We start from the raw sequence: 22,318 nt of genomic DNA on the forward strand, positions 1-22,318 counted from the left end.
TTCGGGAATACCTCTAATCCTAAGGTTATTCCTCCTCCCACGGTTGTCCAAATCTTCAAGCTTTTCTTGTAAGGACTGTACCATAGAGTCCTGTATTGATAGTTGTTGTGTATTTGAGCTTACCATGGTATTAAGAGCATCTTGGCCCTCTTCAAGATAGTCCAATCTGGAGCCCATGTCAGTTAGATCTTTTTTAAGATCTCTCATTTCTCCCTTAATGAAAGATTTTAGAGATTCAAGATCAGTTTTAGATGGAAGATCTGCAATCTGTGATTGTAGGACAAGTAGGGAGTTATGTTGTAGGGGTATAGATTATGTCTGCATCTCTGGTGCTAATTTTTCCTGTGATTGTGGCAACTCTGCTGGAGCAGAGTCCGGTGAGTGAAAAAAAGTGGACACAGATGGTGTGGTTACTGCTGTCTTGCTACCCTTGTCTGGTTTGAGGCACTTACGTTGGGACATTATGATGGTCGGCCGTGGGTAAAAAGACAAATCCCCTAGGGGTTTAAAAGACCCAAGCAAACAATCAGGCTGTGATCAATTATATTTATGAAAGATGCCTGTGAGGATCAGTTCAGAGTAATGAGAGATATGGCCCCGCTGAGTATATAATCCCACTCAGAACAATGTGGTCTCTTAATATCAGTCTAGCCCAGCAAAGGCCCTTCTTCAGCTTTCCAAAGTACTACTCTTAACAATAAATGTCTCTTTTCTAAAATAAGAAGCTGCTTTTCTCTTCTATGTTTGTGTTATAATTACCCAGTCTATAAAACTTGTGCCTTTAATGTTTGACCTCCTGTTGTACAAACAATATGTGGGTTTGGATTTGGAAACCGGTATACTTGCTTTCTAGGTGCGTAGCTTGTGAGGGGTTAACAGGGCATTCACACGCAGATCCCCCTCCAAGGTTATAACTAAATTAAGGATGGCTGTATGTTTATCAACTATTTTTGCCCTTCTGAAAAGAATAGCCTTTCTTATGCCTGGTTTTGGGTTCGGTAGTTTTACCATTATTTAGAAGGCAGAACGCGTGGTCTGGCAGATTACCTAAATTCCGGCTGGTTTGCGGCTGCACCCCTCACAAGCAGGTTCCGAGGGTTAAATCTGTGGCTGGGGTTCCGGTAGTGTCCCCCCCTGTAGCGGTTCTTCAAAGTTTGGGTGTAAGTAGGCTAGGTAGAAATGTCCTGTGTCTCACCCGGTAAAATCAAAGATGGCGACCGGAGCTCTGTTAGAACTAGCGTCCAGCCAAAACTATGTTCCCAGAGTGCGAGTGTGTCTCCAAATACCGCTCCGGTCTTTTCTGGCAAGTTTTAGAGGTCCAGTGTGGTATATTTAAGGTCTCCACCTGTGAATTCTGAGTTAGGTGAGCTGCAACATCACCGGAGCTCTACAGAAACACGGACATGTCCCAGCACAGCTTGGCTCCTTCCCGAGTTTGTTGCTTGTTTTTATCTGTTTTGATAAAGTTGTTACACTTACTTCTTGCCTATATACCATTTATTTCTGTCACGAACCAAGCCTCCAGACTAAAAAGAAAAGGTCTGGGAGGCATTCTGCTAGAAAGGACTGTGTGGGGAAGTCATGCTTGCTATTTTTTATATGTAAAACATTATGGCCTAGATTTGGAGTTTGGCGGTAGCCGTGAAAACCAGCGTTAGAGGCTCCTAACGCTGGTTTTAGGCTCCCGCCGGTATTTGGAGTCAGTCAGGAAAGGGTCTAACGCTCACTTTTTAGCCGCAACGTTTCCATACCGCAGATCCCCTTACGTCAATTGCGTATCCTATCTTTTCAATGGGATCTTTCTAACTCCGGTATTTAGAGTCGTGGCTGAAGTGAGCGTTAGAATTCTAACGACAAAACTCCACACGCAGAAAAAAGTCAGTAGTAAAGAGCTTTCTGGGCTAACGCCGGTTTATAAAGCTCTTAACTACTGTGCTCTAAAGTACACTAACACCCATAAACTACCTATGTACCCCTAAACCGAGGTCCCCCCACATCGCCGCCACTCGATTAAATTTTTTTAACCCCTAATCTGCCGACCGCCACCTACGTTATACTTATGTACCCCTAATCTGCTGCCCCTAACACCGCCGACCCCTATATTATATTTATTAACCCCTAACCTGCCCCCCACAACGTTGCCGCCAGCTACCTACAATAATTAACCCCTAATCTGCCGACCGCAAAGAGCCGCCACCTACATTATAGCTATGTACCCCTAATTTGCTGCCCCTAACTCCGCCGACCCCTATATTATATTTATTAACCCCTAATCTGCCCCCCTCAACGTCGCCTCCACCTGCCTACACTTATTAACCCCTAATCTGCCGAGCGGATCTCACCGCTACTATAATAAAGTTATTAACCCCTAATCCGCCTCACTCCCGCCTCAATAACCCTATAATAAATAGTATTAACCCCTAATCTGCCCTCCCTAACATCGCCAACACCTAACTTCAAACATTAACCCCTAATCTGCCGACCGAATCTCGCCGCTATTCTAATAAATGTATTAACCCCTAAAGCTAAGTCTAACCCTAACACTAACACGCCCCTAAGTTAAATATAATTTAAATCTAACGAAATAAATTAACTCTTATTAAAGAAATTATTCCTATTTAAAACTAAATACTTACCTGTAAAATAAACCCTAATATAGCTACAATATAAATTATAATTATATTATAGCTATTTTAGGATTTATATTTATTTTACAGGTAACTTTGTATTTATTTTAACCAGGTACAATAGCTATTAAATAGTTAAGAACTATTTAATAGCTACCTAGTTAAAATAATTACAAAATTACCTGTAAAATAAATCCTAACCTAAGTTACAATTAAACCTAAGACTACACTATCAATAAATTAATTAAATAAAATACCTACAATTACCTACAATTAAACCTAACACTACACTATCAATAAATTAATTAAATACAATATCTACAAATAAATACAATGAAATAAACTAACTAAAGTACAAAAAATAAAAAAGAACTGTTACAAAAAATAAAAAAATATTTACAAACATAAGAAAAATATTACAACAATTTTAAACTAATTACACCTACTCTAAGCCCCCTAATAAAATAACAAAGCCCCCCAAAATAAAAAATGCCCTACCCTATTCTAAATTACAAAAGTTCAAAGCTCTTTTACCTTACCAGCCCTGAACAGGGCCCTTTGCGGGGCATGCCCCAAGAAATTCAGCTCTTTTTCCTGTAAAAAAACACATACAATACCCCCCCCAACATTACAACCCACCACCCACATACCCCTAATCTAACCCAAACCCCCCTTAAATAAACCTAACACTAAGCCCCTGAAGATCTTCCTACCTTGTCTTCACCTCACCGGGTATCACACCGATCCGTCCTGGCTCCGATATCTTCATCTAAGCCCAAGCGGGGGCTAGACATCCATCATCCGACGGCTGAAGAAGTCCAGAAGAGGCTCCAAAGTCTTCATCCTATCCGGGAAGAAGAGTAGATCCGGACCGGCAACCATCTTATTCCAAGCGGCATCTTCTATCTTCATCCGATGAGGACCGGCTCCATCTTGAAGACCTCCACCACGGACCCATCTTCTTCCGACGACGACTTCCCGATGAATGATGGTTCCTTTAAGGGACATCATCCAAGATGGCGTCCCTCGAATTCCGATTGGCTGATAGGATTCTAACAGCCAATCGGAATTAAGGTAGGAAAATTCTGATTGGCTGATGGAATCAGCCAATCAAAATCAAGTTCAATCCGATTGGCTGATCCGATCAGCCAATCAGATTGAGCTTGCATTCTATTGGCTGATCGGAACAGCCAATAGAATGCGATCTCAATCTGATTGGCTGATTCCATCAGCCAATCGGATTGAACTTGAATCTGATTGGCTGATTCCATCAGCCAATCAGAATTTTCCTACCTTAATTCCGATTGGCTGATAGAATCCTATCAGCCAATCGGAATTCGAGGGACGCCATCTTGGATGACGTCCCTTAAAGGAACCGTCTATCGTCGGGAAGTCGTCATCGGAAGAAGATGGGTCCGCGGTGGAGGTCTTCAAGATGGAGCCGGTCCTCATCGGATGAAGATAGAAGATGCCGCTTGGAAGAAGATGGTTGCCGGTCCGGATCTACTCTTCTTCCCGGATAGGATGAAGACTTTGGAGCCTCTTCTGGACTTCTTCAGCCGTCGGATGATGGATGTCTAGCCCCCGCTTGGGCTTAGATGAAGATATCGGAGCCAGGACGGATCGGTGTGATACCCGGTGAGGTGAAGACAAGGTAGGAAGATCTTCAGGGGCTTAGTGTTAGGTTTATTTAAGGGGGGTTTGGGTTAGATTAGGGGTATGTGGGTGGTGGGTTGTAATGTTGGGGGGGGGGTATTGTATGTGTTTTTTTACAGGAAAAAGAGCTGAATTTCTTGGGGCATGCCCCGCAAAGGGCCCTGTTCAGGGCTGGTAAGGTAAAAGAGCTTTGAACTTTTGTAATTTAGAATAGGGTAGGGCATTTTTTATTTTGGGGGGCTTTGTTATTTTATTAGGGGGCTTAGAGTAGGTGTAATTAGTTTAAAATTGTTGTAATATTTTTCTTATGTTTGTAAATATTTTTTTATTTTTTGTAACTTAGTTCTTTTTTATTTTTTGTACTTTAGTTAGTTTATTTCATTGTATTTATTTGTAGATATTGTATTTAATTAATTTATTGATAGTGCAGTGTTAGGTTTAATTGTAGGTAATTGTAGGTATTTTATTTAATTAATTTATTGATAGTGTAGTGTTAGGTTTAATTGTAGGTAATTGTAGGTATTTTATTTAATTAATTTATTGATAGTGTAGTCTTAGGTTTAATTGTAACTTAGGTTAGGATTTATTTTACAGGTAATTTTGTAATTATTTTAACTAGGTAGCTATTAAATAGTTCTTAACTATTTAATAGCTATTGTACCTGGTTAAAATAAATACAAAGTTACCTGTAAAATAAATATAAATCCTAAAATAGCTATAATATAATTATAATTTATATTGTAGCTATATTAGGGTTTATTTTACAGTTAAGTATTTAGTTTTAAATAGGAATAATTTCTTTAATAAGAGTTAATTTATTTCGTTAGATTTAAATTATATTTAACTTAGGGGGGTGTTAGTGTTAGGGTTAGACTTAGCTTTAGGGGTTAATACATTTATTAGAATAGCGGCGAGATTCGGTCGGCAGATTAGGGGTTAATGTTTGAAGTTAGGTGTCGGCGATGTTAGGGAGGGCAGATTAGGGGTTAATACTATTTATTATAGGGTTAGTGAGGCGGATTAGGGGTTAATAACTTTATTATAATAGCGGTGCGGTCCAGTCGGCAGATTAGGGGTTAATAAGTGTAGGCAGGTGGAGGCGACGTTGTGGGCGGCAGATTAGGGGTTAATAAATATAATATAGGGGTCGGCGGTGTTAGGGACAGCAGATTAGGGGTACATAGGGATAATGTAAGTAGCGGCGGTTTACGGAGCGGCAGATTAGGGGTTAATAATAATATGCAGGGGTCAGCGTAAGGTTAGGGGTGTTTAGACTCGGGGTACATGTTAGAGTGTTAGGTGCAGACGTAGGAAGTGTTTCCCCATAGCAAACAATGGGGCTGCGTTAGGAGCTGAACGCCGCTTATTTGCAGGTGTTAGGCTTTTTTTCAGCTCAAACAGCCCCATTGTTTTCTATGGGGGAATCGTGCACGAGCACGTTTTTGAGGCTGGCCGCTTCTGTAAGCAACTCTGGTATCGAGAGTTGAAGTTGCGTTAAATATGCTCTACGCTCCTTTTTTGGAGCCTAACGCAGCCATTCTGTGGACTCTCAATACCAGAGTTATTTAAAAGGTGCGGCCAGAAAAAAGCCAGCGTTAGCTACGCGGGTCGTTACTGACAAAACTCTAAATCTAGCCGTATATTTTTGTGTCATGTATTTTTAGGCTGTATATTTCCTTTTTTGTGCACATTTTTTATGCTGGATGTGATTGTTTTTAATGTACTGATTTCATAAATTATATGCATATGTAAATGTATAACCTATTTAGGTCTCTATGGCCCAGATTACGAGTTTTGTGTTAGAGGCTGTGCGGTGCTAACAAGCAGTTTTCCCTCACTGGGAAATTTTGCTCATTACCGCACTCCAATACCAGCGCTGCTTAAGTCAGCGGTCAGCGGTGAGCTGGTGTAACGTGCTCGTGCACGATTTCCCCATAGGAATCAACGCGGAGAGCCGGCTGAAAAAAAGTCTAACACCTGCAAAAAAGCAGCCTAAAGCTCCTTAACGCAGCCCCATTGATTCCTATGGGGAAATACAATTTATTTCTACACCTAACACCCTAACATGAACCCCGAGTCTAAACACCCCTAATCTTACATTTATTAGCCCCTAATCTGCTGCCCCCGACATCGCCGACACCTGCATTATATTATTAACCCCTAATCTGCCGCTCCGGACACCGCCGCCACCTACATTATACTTATGAACCCCTAATCTGCTGCCCCCAACATCGCCGCCACCTACATTATATTTATTAACCCCTAATCTGCAGTACAAAAAAAACAAACACTAAATTACAGAAAATAATAAAAAATTACAGAAATTTTAACTAATTACACCTAATCTAATAGCCCTATTAAAATAAAAAGCCCCCCCAAAATAAAAGAACCCTAGCCTAAACTAAACTACCAATAGCCCTTAAAAGGGCCTTTTGCGGGGCATTGCCCCAAAGTAATCAGCTCTTTTACCTGTAAAAAAAAATACAAACAAACCCCCCAACAGTAAAACCCACCACCCACACAACCAACCCCCCAAATAAAATACTAGCTAAAAAAACCTAAGCTCCCCATTGCCCTGAAAAGGGCATTTGGATGGGCATTGCCCTTAAAAGGGCAGTTAGCTCTTTTGCAAGCCCAACCCCCTAATCTAAAAAATAAATCCACCCAATACACCCTTAAAAAAAACTAACACTAACCCCCTGAAGATCGACTTACCGGGAGACGTCTTCATCCAAGCCGGGCGAAGTGGTCCTCCAGACGGGCAGAAGTCTTCATCCAAGCCGGGCAGAAGTTGTTCTCCAGACTGGCAGAAGTCTTCATCCAGACGACATCTTCTATCTTCATCCATCCGGCGCGGAGCTGCTCCATCTTTAAGACATCCGACGCGGAACATCCTCTTCTTCCGACGACTAAAACAGAATGAAGGTACCTTTAAGTGACGTCATCCAAGATGACGTCCCTTAGATTCCGATTGGCTGATAGAATTCTATCAGCCAATCAGAATTAAGGTAGAAAAAATCCTATTGGCTGATGCAATCAGCCAATAGGATTGAAGTTCAATCCTATTGGCTGATCCAATCAGCCAATAGGATTGAGCTTGCATTCTATTGGCTGTTTTTTTATTTTAATAGGGCTATTAGATTAGGTGTAATTAGTTTAAATTTCTGTAATTTGTCTATTTTTTCTGTAATTTAGTGTTTGGTTTTTTTTGTACTTTAGCTAATTTAATTCATTTAATTGTTGTTAATTTAGTTAATTTATTTAATTATAGTGTAGTGTTAGGTGTAAGTGTAACTTAGGTTAGGTTTTATTTTACAGGGAAATTTGTTTTTATTTTAGCTAGGTAGTTAGTAAATAGTTAATAACTATTTAGTAACTATTCTACCTAGTTAAAATAAATACAAACTTTCCTGTAAAATACAAATAAACCCTAAGCTAGCTACAATGTAACTATTAGTTATATTGTAGCTATCTTAGGGTTTATTTTACAGGTAAGTATTTAGTTTTAAATAGGAATAATTTAGTTAATGATATTAATTTTATTTAGATTTATTTAAATTATATTTAAGTTAGAGGGTGTTAGGTTTAGGGTTAGACTTAGGTTTAGGGGTTAATAACTTTAATATAGTGGCAGCGACGTTGGGGGCGGCAGATTAGGGGTTAATAAATGTAGGTAGGTGGCGGCGATATTAAGGGGCGGCAGATTAGGGGTTAATAATATTTAACTAATGTTTGCGAGGTGGGAGTGCGGCGGTTTAGGGGTTAATATGTTTATTATAGTGGCGGCGACGTTGGATGGGGCAGATTAAGGGTTAATAAGTGTAGGTAGGTGGTGGCGACATTGGGGGCGGCAGATTAGGGGTTAATAAATATAATGTAGGTGTCGGCGATGTTGGGGTCAGCAGATTAGGGGTTCATACATATAATGTAGGTGGCGGCGGTGTCCGGAGCGGCAGATTAGGGGTTAAATTTTTATTTTTGTGTTTGCAATGCGGGAGGGCCTTGGTTTAGGGGTTAATAGGTAGTTTATGGGTGTTATTGTACTTTTTAGCACTTTAGTTATGAGTTTTATGTTATGGCGTTGTACCACAAACTACTGACTTTTAAATGTGGTAGGACTCTTGACAGGGTAGGGTGTTCCGCTCACTTTTTGACCTCCCAGGACAGACTCGTAATACCGGCGCTATGGAAGCCCCATAGAAAAAAGACTTTACGAAGTTTACGTAAGTCGTTAAGCGGTAAGGCCAAAGAAGTGTGCGGTGACCCTAAACCTGCAAGACTCGTAATAGCAGCAGGCGTAAAAAAGCAGCGTTAGGACCTCTTAACGCTGTTTTTTTACCCTAACGCACAACTCGTAATCTAGCCGTATATAAGCCAGTTTGCTACACACATTTAGTTACCTTTGGGCAGAGCAGCTGTATATAATTTCTAGCCTTCAGGTTACTGCAGTCATTGTAATTTTACCTTTATTATTGTACATCCCTTTAGTACCAAAATGATGTTACCCATTAGCTTATGCTATAATAATGATACCACTGAGGTTATTATTATTATTTATTATTATCGGTTATTTGTAGAGCGCCAACAGATTCCGCAGTGCTATAAACAAAGGTGGTGTACAACAAAACATTTATGGGGAGTCGCACTTTTGTAGCCAGCTCTTAAGAAGGTGATCTACATACAGCTGGACTCTTAGGATTACATGCTAAGGGGGTTCAGGGGATAGCAATGGAGGAGAGGAACTGGTATAAAGAACGGTTAGTGTAGGTTGTATGCGTCCCTGAACAGTAGAGTCTTTAGCGAGCGCTTGAAGCTTTCAAAACTAGGGGAGAGTCTTGTTGAGCGAAGCAGAGAGTTCCACAAGATGGGAGCCAGTCTGGAAAAGTCCTGTAAGCGGGAGTGTGAGGAGGTAACAAGAGAGGAGGAGAGTAGGAGGTCATGAGCAGAGCAAAAGGGACGGGAGGGAGAGTATCTGGAGACGAGGTCTGAGATATAGGGGGAGCAGTGCAGTTGAGGGCTCTGTATGTCAGAGTGAGAATTTTGTGTTTAATCCTAGAGGCTAGAGGAAGCCAGTGAAGGGATTGGCAGAGAAGTGCATCAGATGAAGAGCGAAATGTAAGGAATATGAGCCTGGCAGAGGCATTCATTATGGATTGTAAAGGAGCTAGGCGTCAGCTGGGGAGACCAGAGAGGACAGGGTTCCAGTAATCAAGGCGGGAAATCTTAGTTGTGTCTTGTGTAAGGAAATGCCTAATTTTAAAGATGTTTTTAAGGTGGAAGCGACAGACTTTAGCCAAGGACTGAATGTGAGGAGTGAAAGAAAGATCTGAGTCAAATGTGACCCCAAGACTTTGGGCATGTGTGGTAGGGGTAATGATGGAGTTCTCGACAGTTATAGAGAGATTAGGAGTGGAGATTTTGGAAGAAGGGGGAAAAATAAGGAGCTTAGTTTTGGAGAGATTTAGCTTGAGATAGTGAGAGGACATCCAGGAAGAGATGTGAGAAAGACATTTAGTGACATGGGTTAGCAAGGAAGGAATAGGTCTGGTGCAGAGAAGTAGATTTGGGTGTCATCGGCATACAAATGATATTGGAAACCGTGGGGCTTAGTTATCGAACCTAATGATGACGTGTAGATTGAGAAGAGAAGGGGACAGAGGACAGAGCCTTGCGGTACCCTGACAGAAAGTGGTGACGGGGCAGAGGAGGCCCCAGAAAAGGCTACACTTAAGGTACGGTTTGACAGGTAGGAAGAGAACCACGAGAGGGCTGTTTCACAAATGCCGAAGGATTGGAGGGTTTGGAGCAAAAGAGGGTGGTCAACAGTATCAAAGGCTGTTAGTAGGTTGTTGGTAACCTTAACGATTGCTGTCTCTGTGGAGTGATGGGGACGAAATCCAGATTGCAGTGGGTCAAGGAGGGAGTTTAATATAAGGAGATAGGATAGGCGTGCATATACTAGCTTTTCGAGAATCTTTGAGGGAGGAGGGAAATAGGGCGGTAATTCGATGGGGAGGTTGGATCAAGGAATGTGAGTTCTTGATTAATCTACAGTTAAAGGTTAGGGTTAAATAATGTATTATAGACTGTGAAATGTTAGTACTGGGTAAAAGACTTGGGTTTAGAATTGGTTTTAGGCTTAATCCCATGGATGCTTGAGAAGGATACATTGTATTGCTTATCAATGTGTTACAGTCCTCTCTGGCATCCAAGGTGCAAAAGGTGTTTCTCTCCAGTGAAATTTCTGTGCCTGTCACATTGCTCACATTGAGGATTTTTTTTATCTCCAGAGACGTGGGACCAGGACGGATGCCAAGTTTGCCCCATCATACGACAACCTTTTTTTTTGGGTTGGTGGGAGCGGTTTCACATCTTGGAAGAGTCTAATCCCTTCAGATAAAAAATATAATTTTACAGACATTTTATAGTTGATCTGTTCTTAGTTTGGAATGTTAGTACATTAGAAATTGATCTGGGCTGGTTGAAAGGTAATGATTTAGGCTTAAAGTTTATGTACAATTGCAGTAGGACATCTATCAACTTCCTTCGTGTTACATTGAACGGTAATCTAGATGGACCAGTGGCCTCTAATGTATATAGAGAACGGATTTCTGGATATACCCTGCTAAATGCGAAAAGTTGCAATCTGAGACTATTTGACATTAAAATAAATTGTTCTAATGAATTCAACTATAGAAACAATCTGATTTATTACCTGAAATATTAATAGAACAAGGTTTCCCTAAATTGGTTATTTCTAGAGCAAGACAACAAGTAGATAAAAAGGCTGGGTAATTTGAGAGTTAAAAATGCATCTACTGATATTAAATTCTATTACGGAATAACCTTAGTCACAGATTTCAGTGACCAATATTAGGATGAGTGCAAAATCATACGCAAACATTCCAGCAGAAGATAAGCTTGTCAATTTGATGCAAAATGGAGTGAGATTTTTCTGTAAATGGGATAAAAGTCTGGGTAACATCTTATCACCATCACAGTTACGTGATCCTAATCAGAACAAAAGTTCTTGGTTAATTTGTAAGGGAATGTTTTGTTGTGGCAGTAGCCACTGTTAAGCTTGTGTGAGTATGACTGTAGGTAACAGTTTTATATCAACAGCTACAGGAGAGAGATTTCTTATTAAAGATTGTTTAAATTGTGCTTCTACTTTTGTGATCTATGTCCTTACCTGTACATTATGTAACCTACAGTATGTGGGTCTCACGACCTGTGATATACGGTCTAGGATTAGAGAACACATGTTTAGCATAAGAATAGGCGCTACATCCACTCCACTAGTACAGCATTTTGTACAGTACCATAACAAAAGCACAGATATAAGGCAAATGAGTGTGGCGCTAGACAGCTGGGTATATTAAAAATGCACTATATATATATATATATATCACTATTAAGTGCCCAAGTCCTAAAAATATATAATAATTAAAAAGAGTCTATCATAATATATAGGAGGTGATATCCAGATTGAGAAATATTAGTAAATACTAAGATAACAAAGATGGATCAATTTAATAAATCACATATATTATCCATACACAAATATTCAACAATTTACCACCGGTGGTATAAAAACACAATTAAACAAATAAACAAGTAAAAATTTACAAGTAAAAAATTTTCTATAAATATATTCTTGATTACACAGATATAAAAGGCTGCCAAGCTAAAAAATGAGCAGTGATCTTAATAGGTTATTTGTTCCCAATTGCTATTTCTGTCGATGCGATAAATTAGATAAGTTCATAAGTATTATCCAAAGTAGGACAGCAAAAACTGGCAGCTTAAAAAGTATATTGCAAACAGTCGATCCAATAAAGTGCACTTTCAAGTAGAAATAAAGTTCCAGGCTTTACCTTAAGTTCTCAGACCAATCTTCCGGACGGACTTACTCTCATCTAAGCCCCGACCGGGAACGTGAATCACCTCGTTTAGGCGTCCGGGTCTTTCTGGCTGTTGGCAGCGATACTTTCCTCCTTCAGCGTGTGACGTTGTGTACGTTGTCACGTGGACACGAACCATCCAATCCGATGAGGGGCTTCCCCTCTGTCAGTCCCAATGTGGGAGATTCAAAAAACACAGAGCGCTCTGGTTAGTTTACGGGTGAATGAAGAATCCAGGTTCACAAGAAAACATCTACGCGTTTCAGCCCGTTACAGGCCTTTATCAAGAAAAAAAGCACAGATAATGTTTCTTGGTGTGCCATTGAAAAAATGTATAGACACAGGAGAGGGGGTGATAAATGGAATAGATTAGAATGAAATGTTTTGGATTTTTCAACTAAACCCAAGGGTGCCAATCGGATTGAATAGTGAATATGATCTAATTAATTGTTGGCAACACATAATTTGTTGTTTAATATTTAGCAAAGGTCTTTTTGTATTGCATATATATATATATTATATATATATATATATTATATATTATATATACATATCAAAATATATTTTAAGTTGATTATACCAGAGAATGGATATATACAGGGAGTGCAGAATTATTAGGCAAGTTGTATTTTTGAGGATTAATTTAATTATTGAACAACAACCATGTTCTCAATGAACCCAAAAAACTCATTAATATCAAAGCTGAATAGTTTTGGAAGTAGTTTTTAGTTTGTTTTTAGTTATAGCTATTTTAGGGGGATATCTGTGTGTGCAGGTGACTATTACTGTGCATAATTATTAGGCAACTTAACAAAAAACAAATATATACCCATTTCAATTATTTATTTTTACCAGTGAAACCAATATAACATCTCAACATTCACAAATATACATTTCTGACATTCAAAAACAAAACAAAAACAAATCAGTGACCAATATAGCCACCTTTCTTTGCTAGGACACTCAAAAGCCTGCCATCCATGGATTCTGTCAGTGTTTTGATCTGTTCACCATCAACATTGCGTGCAGCAGCAACCACAGCCTCCCAGACACTGTTCAGAGAGGTGTACTGTTTCCCTCCTTGTAAATCTCACATTTGATGATGGACCACAGGTTCTCAATGGGGTTCAGATCAGGTGAACAAGGAGGCCATGTCATTAGATTTTCTTCTTTTATACCCTTTCTTGCCAGCCACGCTGTGGAGTACTTGGACGCGTGTGATGGAGCATTGTCCTGCATGAAAATCATGTTTTTCTTGAAGGATGCAGACTTCTTCCTGTACCACTGCTTGAAGAAGGTGTCTTCCAGAAACTGGCAGTAGGACTGGGAGTTGAGCTTGACTCCATCCTCAACCCGAAAAGGCCCCACAAGCTCATCTTTGATGATACCAGCCCAAACCAGTACTCCACCTCCACCTTGCTGGCGTCTGAGTCGGACTGGAGCTCTCTGCCCTTTACCAATCCAGCCACGGGCCCATCCATCTGGCCCATCAAGACTCACTCTCATTTCATCAGTCCATAAAACCTTAGAAAAATCAGTCTTGAGATATTTCTTGGCCCAGTCTTGACGTTTCAGCTTGTGTGTCTTGTTCAGTGGTGGTCGTCTTTCAGCCTTTCTTACCTTGGCCATGTCTCTGAGTATTGCACACCTTGTGCTTTTGGGCACTCCAGTGATGTTGCAGCTCTGAAATATGGCCAAACTGGTGGCAAGTGGCATCTTGGCAGCTGCACGCTTGACTTTTCTCAGTTCATGGGCAGTTATTTTGCGCCTTGGTTTTTCCACACGCTTCTTGCGACCCTGTTGACTATTTTGAATGAAACGCTTGATTGTTCGATGATCACGCTTCAGAAGCTTTGCAATTTTAAGAGTGCTGCATCCCTCTGCAAGATATCTCACTATTTTTGACTTTTCTGAGCCTGTCAAGTCCTTCTTTTGACCCATTTTGCCAAAGGAAAGGAAGTTGCCTAATAATTATGCACACCTGATATAGGGTGTTGATGTCATTAGACCACACCCCTTCTCATTACAGAGATGCACATCACCTAATATGCTTAATTGGTAGTAGGCTTTCGAGCCTATACAGCTTGGAGTAAGACAACATGCATAAAGAGGATGATGTGGTCAAAATACTCATTTGCCTAATAATTCTGCACTCCCTGTAGTGTTAGACTTTAAGAATATACTGTGTTCACCATGTGTAGCATTGCTTTTACGTGCATGTAATTAGTGCAGTCATTTAAGTTTGTTTATTGTTTGAGATATTCACCAATCATTTTAACAATATGGATTTAAAAAAGATGATGTTATGTGAAAACGTTAGGCTATGACTACAGATACACCCGAAACACGTAAGCTATTTATTTGACTGCATGAACTTTTAAGGAATATATTTTGAACCAGAGGGTAACAGGTCTCAGCGTCTCAAGATCTAGGCATAAACCACAAGCTGAAATGAACCCGCTACAGTAAAGGTCACCCAGGGTCCTCCACACTCTCACGGAGTGCCGTAGTGGCGGCAGAATCACACCGCAAATCAATCTACAGTAGGGGAGAAGAATTCACTGCAAAACGGTGCTAGATAAAAATTCTAAAATGTCTATGAGTAAGCGCCACTAGGGAGCGCGAAACGCGTCAGTTGCCTTGTATATGTGAACTTTTTATACATTTTTGGCAATAAATGTTGGAATTTTTATCTAGCACCGTTTTGCAGTGCCTGCTTCTTCCCTACTTTCAAAGGAATATATTGTATCCACCATGGATTTGAATGAAAGTTATGTTTTATAGCTGTGTGTCCTTTCTTCTACTTTTGCATATTGCTCTGGCCATATTTTGGCCATGGTGACCATGTGACTGCGATATTTTGACTGTTGCAATATTTCTGTTGGCGCAACTTTGCTGATGAGAATAAACTACAAACTTAAGTAACATTTCGTACTTTAATCAGATGAAGGGATTGTGGGAGTCTTCTGTCCTCCAACCCCAGTTCAATTTTCCTTTGCTCTGGCTCTGAGGATGTCATATCACACTAGGAACACCCAACCCTTCAAGCTCAATCTGGCAACTTAAACTTAATTCACTACCTTGCCTCTGGTGGCTGCTTCGCTACACACAAATGGCTACATGGAAGCACAGTATAAAAATAAAATTAATCTTTTATTCTAAAAGCATAAAATAGCATAAGGGTGTAAAAGCATAAAATAGTGGAAGAAACTTGAGCAGCTGACAGCACCGTCCATCTGATCGTTTTACACCCTTATCTTGGAGATTCCTCAGAGAACCCATGATATTTTAGTTTATCTACCACTAAAAATGTAGGGCCCTTAAGCATGAAAAAGTTTACGAGTTTTGCTTTCCAAAACCATGGGGACATTTGCACATTATTATCATTATTATTATTATTCCATATGTAAATTAATAGTCAAATGAGTGTGGGATAAAAGAGGATTCAATGTCTCATAAAAAAATTTAAGCTGTAAAAAAAAAAAATGCTGCATTGCATTTCAATGGTTAATTTTCTCTATTTTTGCTGTCATTTACCATGCAAAGTCTGCCCCCCCCCCTCCCATGAGGACTAGAATACAAGGCATGGTGTTTCCCAAGTAGACTTTAGCTATGTGTTTAACAACTTTTTCTGTAACATTTTATTATTATGCCCCTTAAATACTTTTTATTTAACACCTTAATGACCAAGTACGTGCTATGTACATCCTCAAAAAAACAGTTAACGTCCAAGGACGTACATAGCACGTCCTCAGTTAAATCGATCGCTGGAAGAGATTGTGATCGCTTCCAGCTGCTCTCAGGGTATAGCAGTGATGCCTTAATATTACGGCATTGTGCAATACCCTTTAGGCAGTAACCGATGCAGAGAGGGGCCACTCTGTGAGGGCCAGTGATGGTGCTGATCGTTGGTGGCAAGGGAAGGGCTTGGAGGGAGGTGGGTGGGCGGCCCATCGCTAGAGTAGGTGGAAGGAGGGCGGGAAGGGGGGGCGGGAGAAGGTGGGACTGCTACACCACGCTACATCAAAGCAGTGAGTGGGAAGAAGGGGATAGGATAGGGATAGTGTCTGGATAGGGATCTGGGAGGGGGTATGCTAATGAGGTGGGCAGCTACACTATGGAAAAAAAGTGTTTTGTTTTTTTATTTTTTTTAAAATTACTATAATTTAGAGCATACTGGGTACTGGCAGACAGCGGCCTGTACCTAAAATGGCAGCAAATAGGTAGAGGAGGAGGGTTAGAGAACATTTTGGGGATGGGGGGGCTCAGGGAGGTTGGGTGGTAAGGGGGACTCCTACACTGCAGAAAATATATAATAAAAGGTGGGAGACTAATCTCTACACTAAAGCTAAAATTAACTCTACAAGCTACCTAATTAACCCCTTTACTGCTGGGCATAATACAAGTTTTGTCGCAGCAGCATTTAGCGGCCTTCTAATTACCAAAAAGCAATGCTAAAGCCATATATGTCTGCTATTTCTGAACAAAGGGGATCCCAGAGAAACATTTACAACCATTTTTGCCATAATTGCACAAGCTGTTTGTAAATAATTTCAGTAAGAAACCTAAAGTTTGTCAAAAAGTTAACAATTTTTTATATTTGATCGCATTTGGCGGTGAAATGGTGGTATGATATATAACAAAATGGGCCTAGATTAATACTTTGGGTTGCCTACTAAAAAAAATATATATATACATGTGAAGGGATATTAAGGGATTCTTGACAGATATCAGTGTTACAATGTAACTATCGCTAATTTAAAAAAAAAAAGTTTGGAAATAGCAAAGTGCTACTTGTACTTATTGCCCTATAACTTGCAAAAAAAGCAAAGAACATGTAAACATTGGGTATTTCTAAACTCAGGACAAAATTTAGAAACTATTTAGCATGGGTGTTGTTTTTTGGTGGTTGTAGATAGATGTTTAATAGATTTTGGGGGTCTGGGGGTCAAAGTTAGAAAAAGTGTTTTTTTTTAATTTTTCATCATATTTTATAACATTTTTTCGTAGTACATTACATGATATGATGAAAATAATGGTATCTTTAGAAAGTCTATTTAATGGTGAGAAAAACTGTATATAATATGTGTTGGTACAGTAAATGAGTAAGAGTAAAAATACAGCTAAATACAAACACTGCAAAAATGTAAAAATAGCCCTGGTCCTTAACGGTAAGAAAAATGGTCTGGTCACTAAGGGGTTAATATTTTTTTTATTTTTTTATATTGCAGCATCTTCAGCAAAAATGGGTCTGGTTGAAACAAAACTGGCTATCATTCCTGGAGCAGGTATGTTTATTAATATATTTTCTTGCATTGTAATAATAATAAATCACAATTAATAGTACTGCAGAAGCAACCGTAAGTCTATCTTTTTAGGATGTGTTCTTTTTTTATCTCTGTTGTCTGTTAAAATGAAGAATATTTAAAACATGTAAATTAACATCTAGATAAAATGTGTTGCTTTTAAGAGAAGCATATGGTAGAAAATAAACATTGGTTTGTGACTAATCTTGATATGCAAGATATGATAATTTTTGTTAATGATTCAATGTGTTTGTTTGATCACCACCTGGAACTCTTGGAAGAAATACTCTTGGCATTTTCTTTTTTTTCTTAGATACTGTAGTTTCGGAAAATACTTTTTTTTATACTTGTAGACAGAAACTCATCTATAAATATATTGTCATTGTCCTTTAATGAGCAGTTCTCTCACTTTTCCCCCCACATCCTAACTGCCTATCTTTCATTACACACATGCGTGCAAACACATAACCCAATATTATTTCACAAATACCAACACATTCATATTTACTTGCATATATACTGCTGCTAACACCTTCAGCTAATTTTCCCTTTTTAAAATGACATATCGACAGCTTTTGAAAAAGTAGCTCAATGATGTGAAAAGCTTATTATAAAGTAACAGACCAGTAATGGCTAGTGATGACATTGTATATTCCTTTTATTTGTATAACTCTATTGAGAGAGGTACCTGAAATATGAATTCAAAAAAAGATGGCAGTGTAAAGTACAATCTCACTCAGAGTCACAAAGTGTTTTTATTTCTTTATCGCACAAAGTGGCTCTCTAATCTATCTTATTACCCCCCAAAGCCCGTATGGGCCCCTATGTTTCACATGTGGCTACTTTTGATGACAGTTTAGTAAGGTGATCACAGTAGCAGCAGTGGTCACTGAGCCATTTTCAATATTGATTACTAAAATCTATGCAAACATTAAATAGTTTTTTACAGTTTTTGCCGCAGCTATCTCACATGCCATGAATTATAAATATATTGATTGTATATTGTGAATCTGCTGGGCCTCCTGAAATAATATGTATATATATATATATACATATATATATATATATATAGTAAGAAAAAGCTTCCGTCTTGCCACTCTACCCCATAGCCCAGACATATGAAGAATACGGGCGATTGTTGTCACATGTACCACACAGCCAGTACTTTCCAGATATTCTTGCAGCTCCTTTAATGTTGCTGTAGGCCTCTTGGCAGCCTCCCAGACCAGTTTTCTTCTCGTCTTTTCATCAATTTTGGAGGGACATCCAGTTCTTGGTAATGTCACTGTTGCACCATATTTTTCACTTGATGAAGACTGTCTTCACTGTGTTCCATGGTATATCTAATGCCTTGGAAATTATTTTGTACCCTTCTCCTGACTGATACCTTTTAACAATGAGATCCCTCTGATGCTTTGGAAGCTCTCTGCGGACTATGGCTTTTGCTGTAGGATGCGACTAACAAAATGTCAGGAAAGATCTACTAGAACAGCTGAACTTTATTTGGGGTTAATCAGAGGCACTTTAAATGATAACAGGTGTGTACTGACTCCTATTTAACATGATTTTGAATGTGATTGCTTAATTCTGAACACAGCTACATCCCCAGTTATAAAAGGGTGTTCACACTTATGCAACCATATTATTTTATTTTTTTATTTTTATTTCCCTTTACCTAAAAGATTTCAGTTTGTTTTTCAATTGAGTTGTACAGTTTATAGGTCACATTAAAGGTGGAAAAAGTTCTGATATTATTTATCTTTGTCTCATTTTTATACATCTCAGAAACCTGACATTTTATCAGGGGTGTGTAGACTTTTTATATCCACTGTGTATATATATATATATATATATATATATATATATATATATATATATAGCGAAAAGAATTGATATCCAGGCTGCGTTAAAAACCAATGTCTTTATTAAATTCCACTTGGGATAAAATTGCAATAAGAAAGGGGGATCCAGCATAACAGTGTTACCAAAGTTATTCCGCTAACATGTTTCGGTAAAGACCGTAATCATAGCTGATTGGAAACAGGTGTGCTGGCTATATAAAAGACAAAATCCGCACTCATTGGACAAAAATAAGACCAATAGAAAAGGTACACTGTTAGGCATAAAACGTAAGAAACGTAAAAAATATAGAAAGAACTAATACATCCTGACATATTAGTACATATGTATGTACACTAACCTAGCATATTACAAAACATCAGATATAGACATTAATGTGTATTCTGCATAAGGTAATGATAAAAATAAAAATAAAAAGGTCTAAAGATGAAATGAACAAATGAACAGATGAATGAATGATAAAGGGTAATCCTTAGGGGCATAAAATACTCAAATAGATCTAGAAGTGTAAAAGAATACACAAAATATGGAAAAAGTAAAAGTAAAACTCAAACCAAAAGAGTATAGCAATATAAATAAATAAACTAGTGTATAATCTTATATACAAAAATTTACATGAATATATGGAGACGATGAAAGTATATCTCTCAACATGCCTATACTGTATATATATATTATATTGCTAAAACAGTTTGAAGCTTGTTAAATGTGACCTGCTGAAATAACTACAACTCAAATAAATAACTGTGCTCTGCTATATCCTTGTCGTATATCGTAGTTGTTACAACATAAAAACCCTATCCAATATGAGTATAAGACCTCAAATGTGTATCAATGTACACGGGTAACAGTAACCTATATAGGGAAATAGAGAAATACAACTGCACTAAAATAATATACTAAGTGGATGCCGCTAAATGAGTGTAGTATGGTATGAAATGTACAGAGCAGTACAAATATACTGCATAGGAGATATGTGTTAAAGAGTAGATAAAAGGGACCCTATCTTAAAGGGATGTAATGAAGAAGAGATGTAGTTAGAAGAGATGTATTTAGAAACGAGTGGAGGCTTAGAGGGTATAGACCATCAGGGAAAAAGGGGTGGGCAAGCGTGCAAGGTAAGTGGATTATTTCCAATAGTTAATCAAATCAAATTCAGAGTTTAAATCCTCTGGTACTCTAGTACGTAATTTAAAAATCCAAAACATTTCACGCTTGCCCAGCATTTGATTCCTGTCACCTCCTCTAGGTGGAGCCTTAACATGTTCTATAGCCTGCCATCTGAATGTGGCGTTACTTTTGTTGTGAAAATTCCGAAAATGCTTAACCAGAGGGGTACTAGCTTCGCCTAGTTTGATTGTAGAAAGGTGGTTTCTAATTCTAGTGTTTACATCCGTAGTAGTGAGTCCTACATACTGTAGATGGCACTCTATACAATAAAGTAAATAGATAACATAGGAAGATGTACAGTTTAGGCAAGTGGATATCTTAAAAATATCTCCAGTGACCTCTGACCTAAATTCATCAGAAATGATGATAAACTCACAAGGTCTACATCTCGATTTGCCACACCTGTACATCCCCCTATGTTGCAACCAAGAGCTTTGTCTGTCTGGTTTCTTAGTAGAAACTTCGGAGGGGGCCAGTATATTGCCTAGAGTTCTGTTCTTCCTATAGGAGCAACGTAAACCTCCCTCCACACAGCTAGCAAGGCTGTCGTCTGCAGAAAGTAGACTGAAGTGTTTTTTGACAATCTTACATATTTCTCTGTAGTCTGTACTAAAATCCGTCACAAATGTTATTTTATGTGAGGTATCAGTACCCACACCAGTCTTGGTACAATTGGATCTATTCAAAAGGGACTGTCGATCCAAAAGGTCGACCTGTCTCTGAGCTCTATCTACCAGATGCCCAGGATATCCTCTTTCTCTGAGTCTTTTTTGCATGTCTCTACTTTGCACTTTGTAGTGATCGCTATTGCTGCAGTTCCGTTTGACCCTTATGAGCTGTCCCTTGGCTACTGCCATAGGGACATGTGCGGGGTGACAGCTCTTTGCATGAAGCAATGTATTTTTCGATATAGGTTTCCTAAACATATTGCTTATAATCTGTCCATCATCCCCTGCAGTCAAAGTGAGGTCTAAGTAGTTAATGATTCTAGAGTTAGTCTCAAATGTGAAACTCAGGCCAACATTATTGGAATTTAGAAAACCCACAAATTCAGACAAAGAGTCCCCAGATCCCTGCCATATGAAGAGCAGATCGTCAATATACCGCCTATAAAAGGCAATATTATGTCTATGTGTATTTCTATCTCCATAGATGTGGGACAGTGATTTTGTGAAGTATGTGGTGAGGGCAACTGGTTTTGCCTTGACACACAACTATTTCCGTTTTGGTGAGCAGTACTATCTCCAGAGATGTGGGACAGCTATGGGGGCCAAATTTGCGCCCTCATATGCCAACATCTTCATGGGTTGGTGGGAGCTGTCCCACATCTATGGAGATAGAAATACACATAGACATAATATCGCCTTTTATAGGCGGTATATTGACGATCTGCTCTTCATATGGCAGGGATCTGGGGACTCTTTGTCTGAATTTGTGGGTTTTCTAAATTCCAATAATGTTGGCCTGAGTTTCACATTTGAGACTAACTCTAGAATCATTAACTACTTAGACCTCACTTTGACTGCAGGGGATGATGGACAGATTATAAGCAATATGTTTAGGAAACCTATATCGAAAAATACATTGCTTCATGCAAAGAGCTGTCACCCCACACACGCAGTAGCCAAGGGACAGCTCATAAGGGTCAAACGGAACTGCAGCAATAGCGATCACTACAAAGTGCAAAGTAGAGACATGCAAAAAAGACTCAGAGAAAGAGGATATCCTGGGCATCTGGTAGATAGAGCTCAGAGACAGGTCGACCTTTTGGATCGACAGTCCCTTTTGAATAGAT

At 39.0% G+C, this 22,318-nt stretch overlaps 1 protein-coding gene across 1 annotated transcript in view; it reads left to right on the top strand.

Moving 5' to 3' along the window:
* The window catches only part of AUH (AU RNA binding methylglutaconyl-CoA hydratase), a 1,048,717-nt gene that overhangs the window by 659,608 nt on the left and 366,791 nt on the right, over window positions 1-22,318 (top strand). Inside the window, exon 6 of the mRNA XM_053702385.1 lies at window positions 17,419-17,475. Within this exon, the coding sequence (XP_053558360.1) occupies window positions 17,419-17,475 (57 nt within the window). The remainder of the gene's footprint in view (window positions 1-17,418; window positions 17,476-22,318) is intronic.

Source organism: Bombina bombina, chromosome 2 (assembly GCF_027579735.1).
Source record: "Bombina bombina isolate aBomBom1 chromosome 2, aBomBom1.pri, whole genome shotgun sequence".
Classification (NCBI taxonomy): Eukaryota; Metazoa; Chordata; class Amphibia; order Anura; family Bombinatoridae; genus Bombina; species Bombina bombina.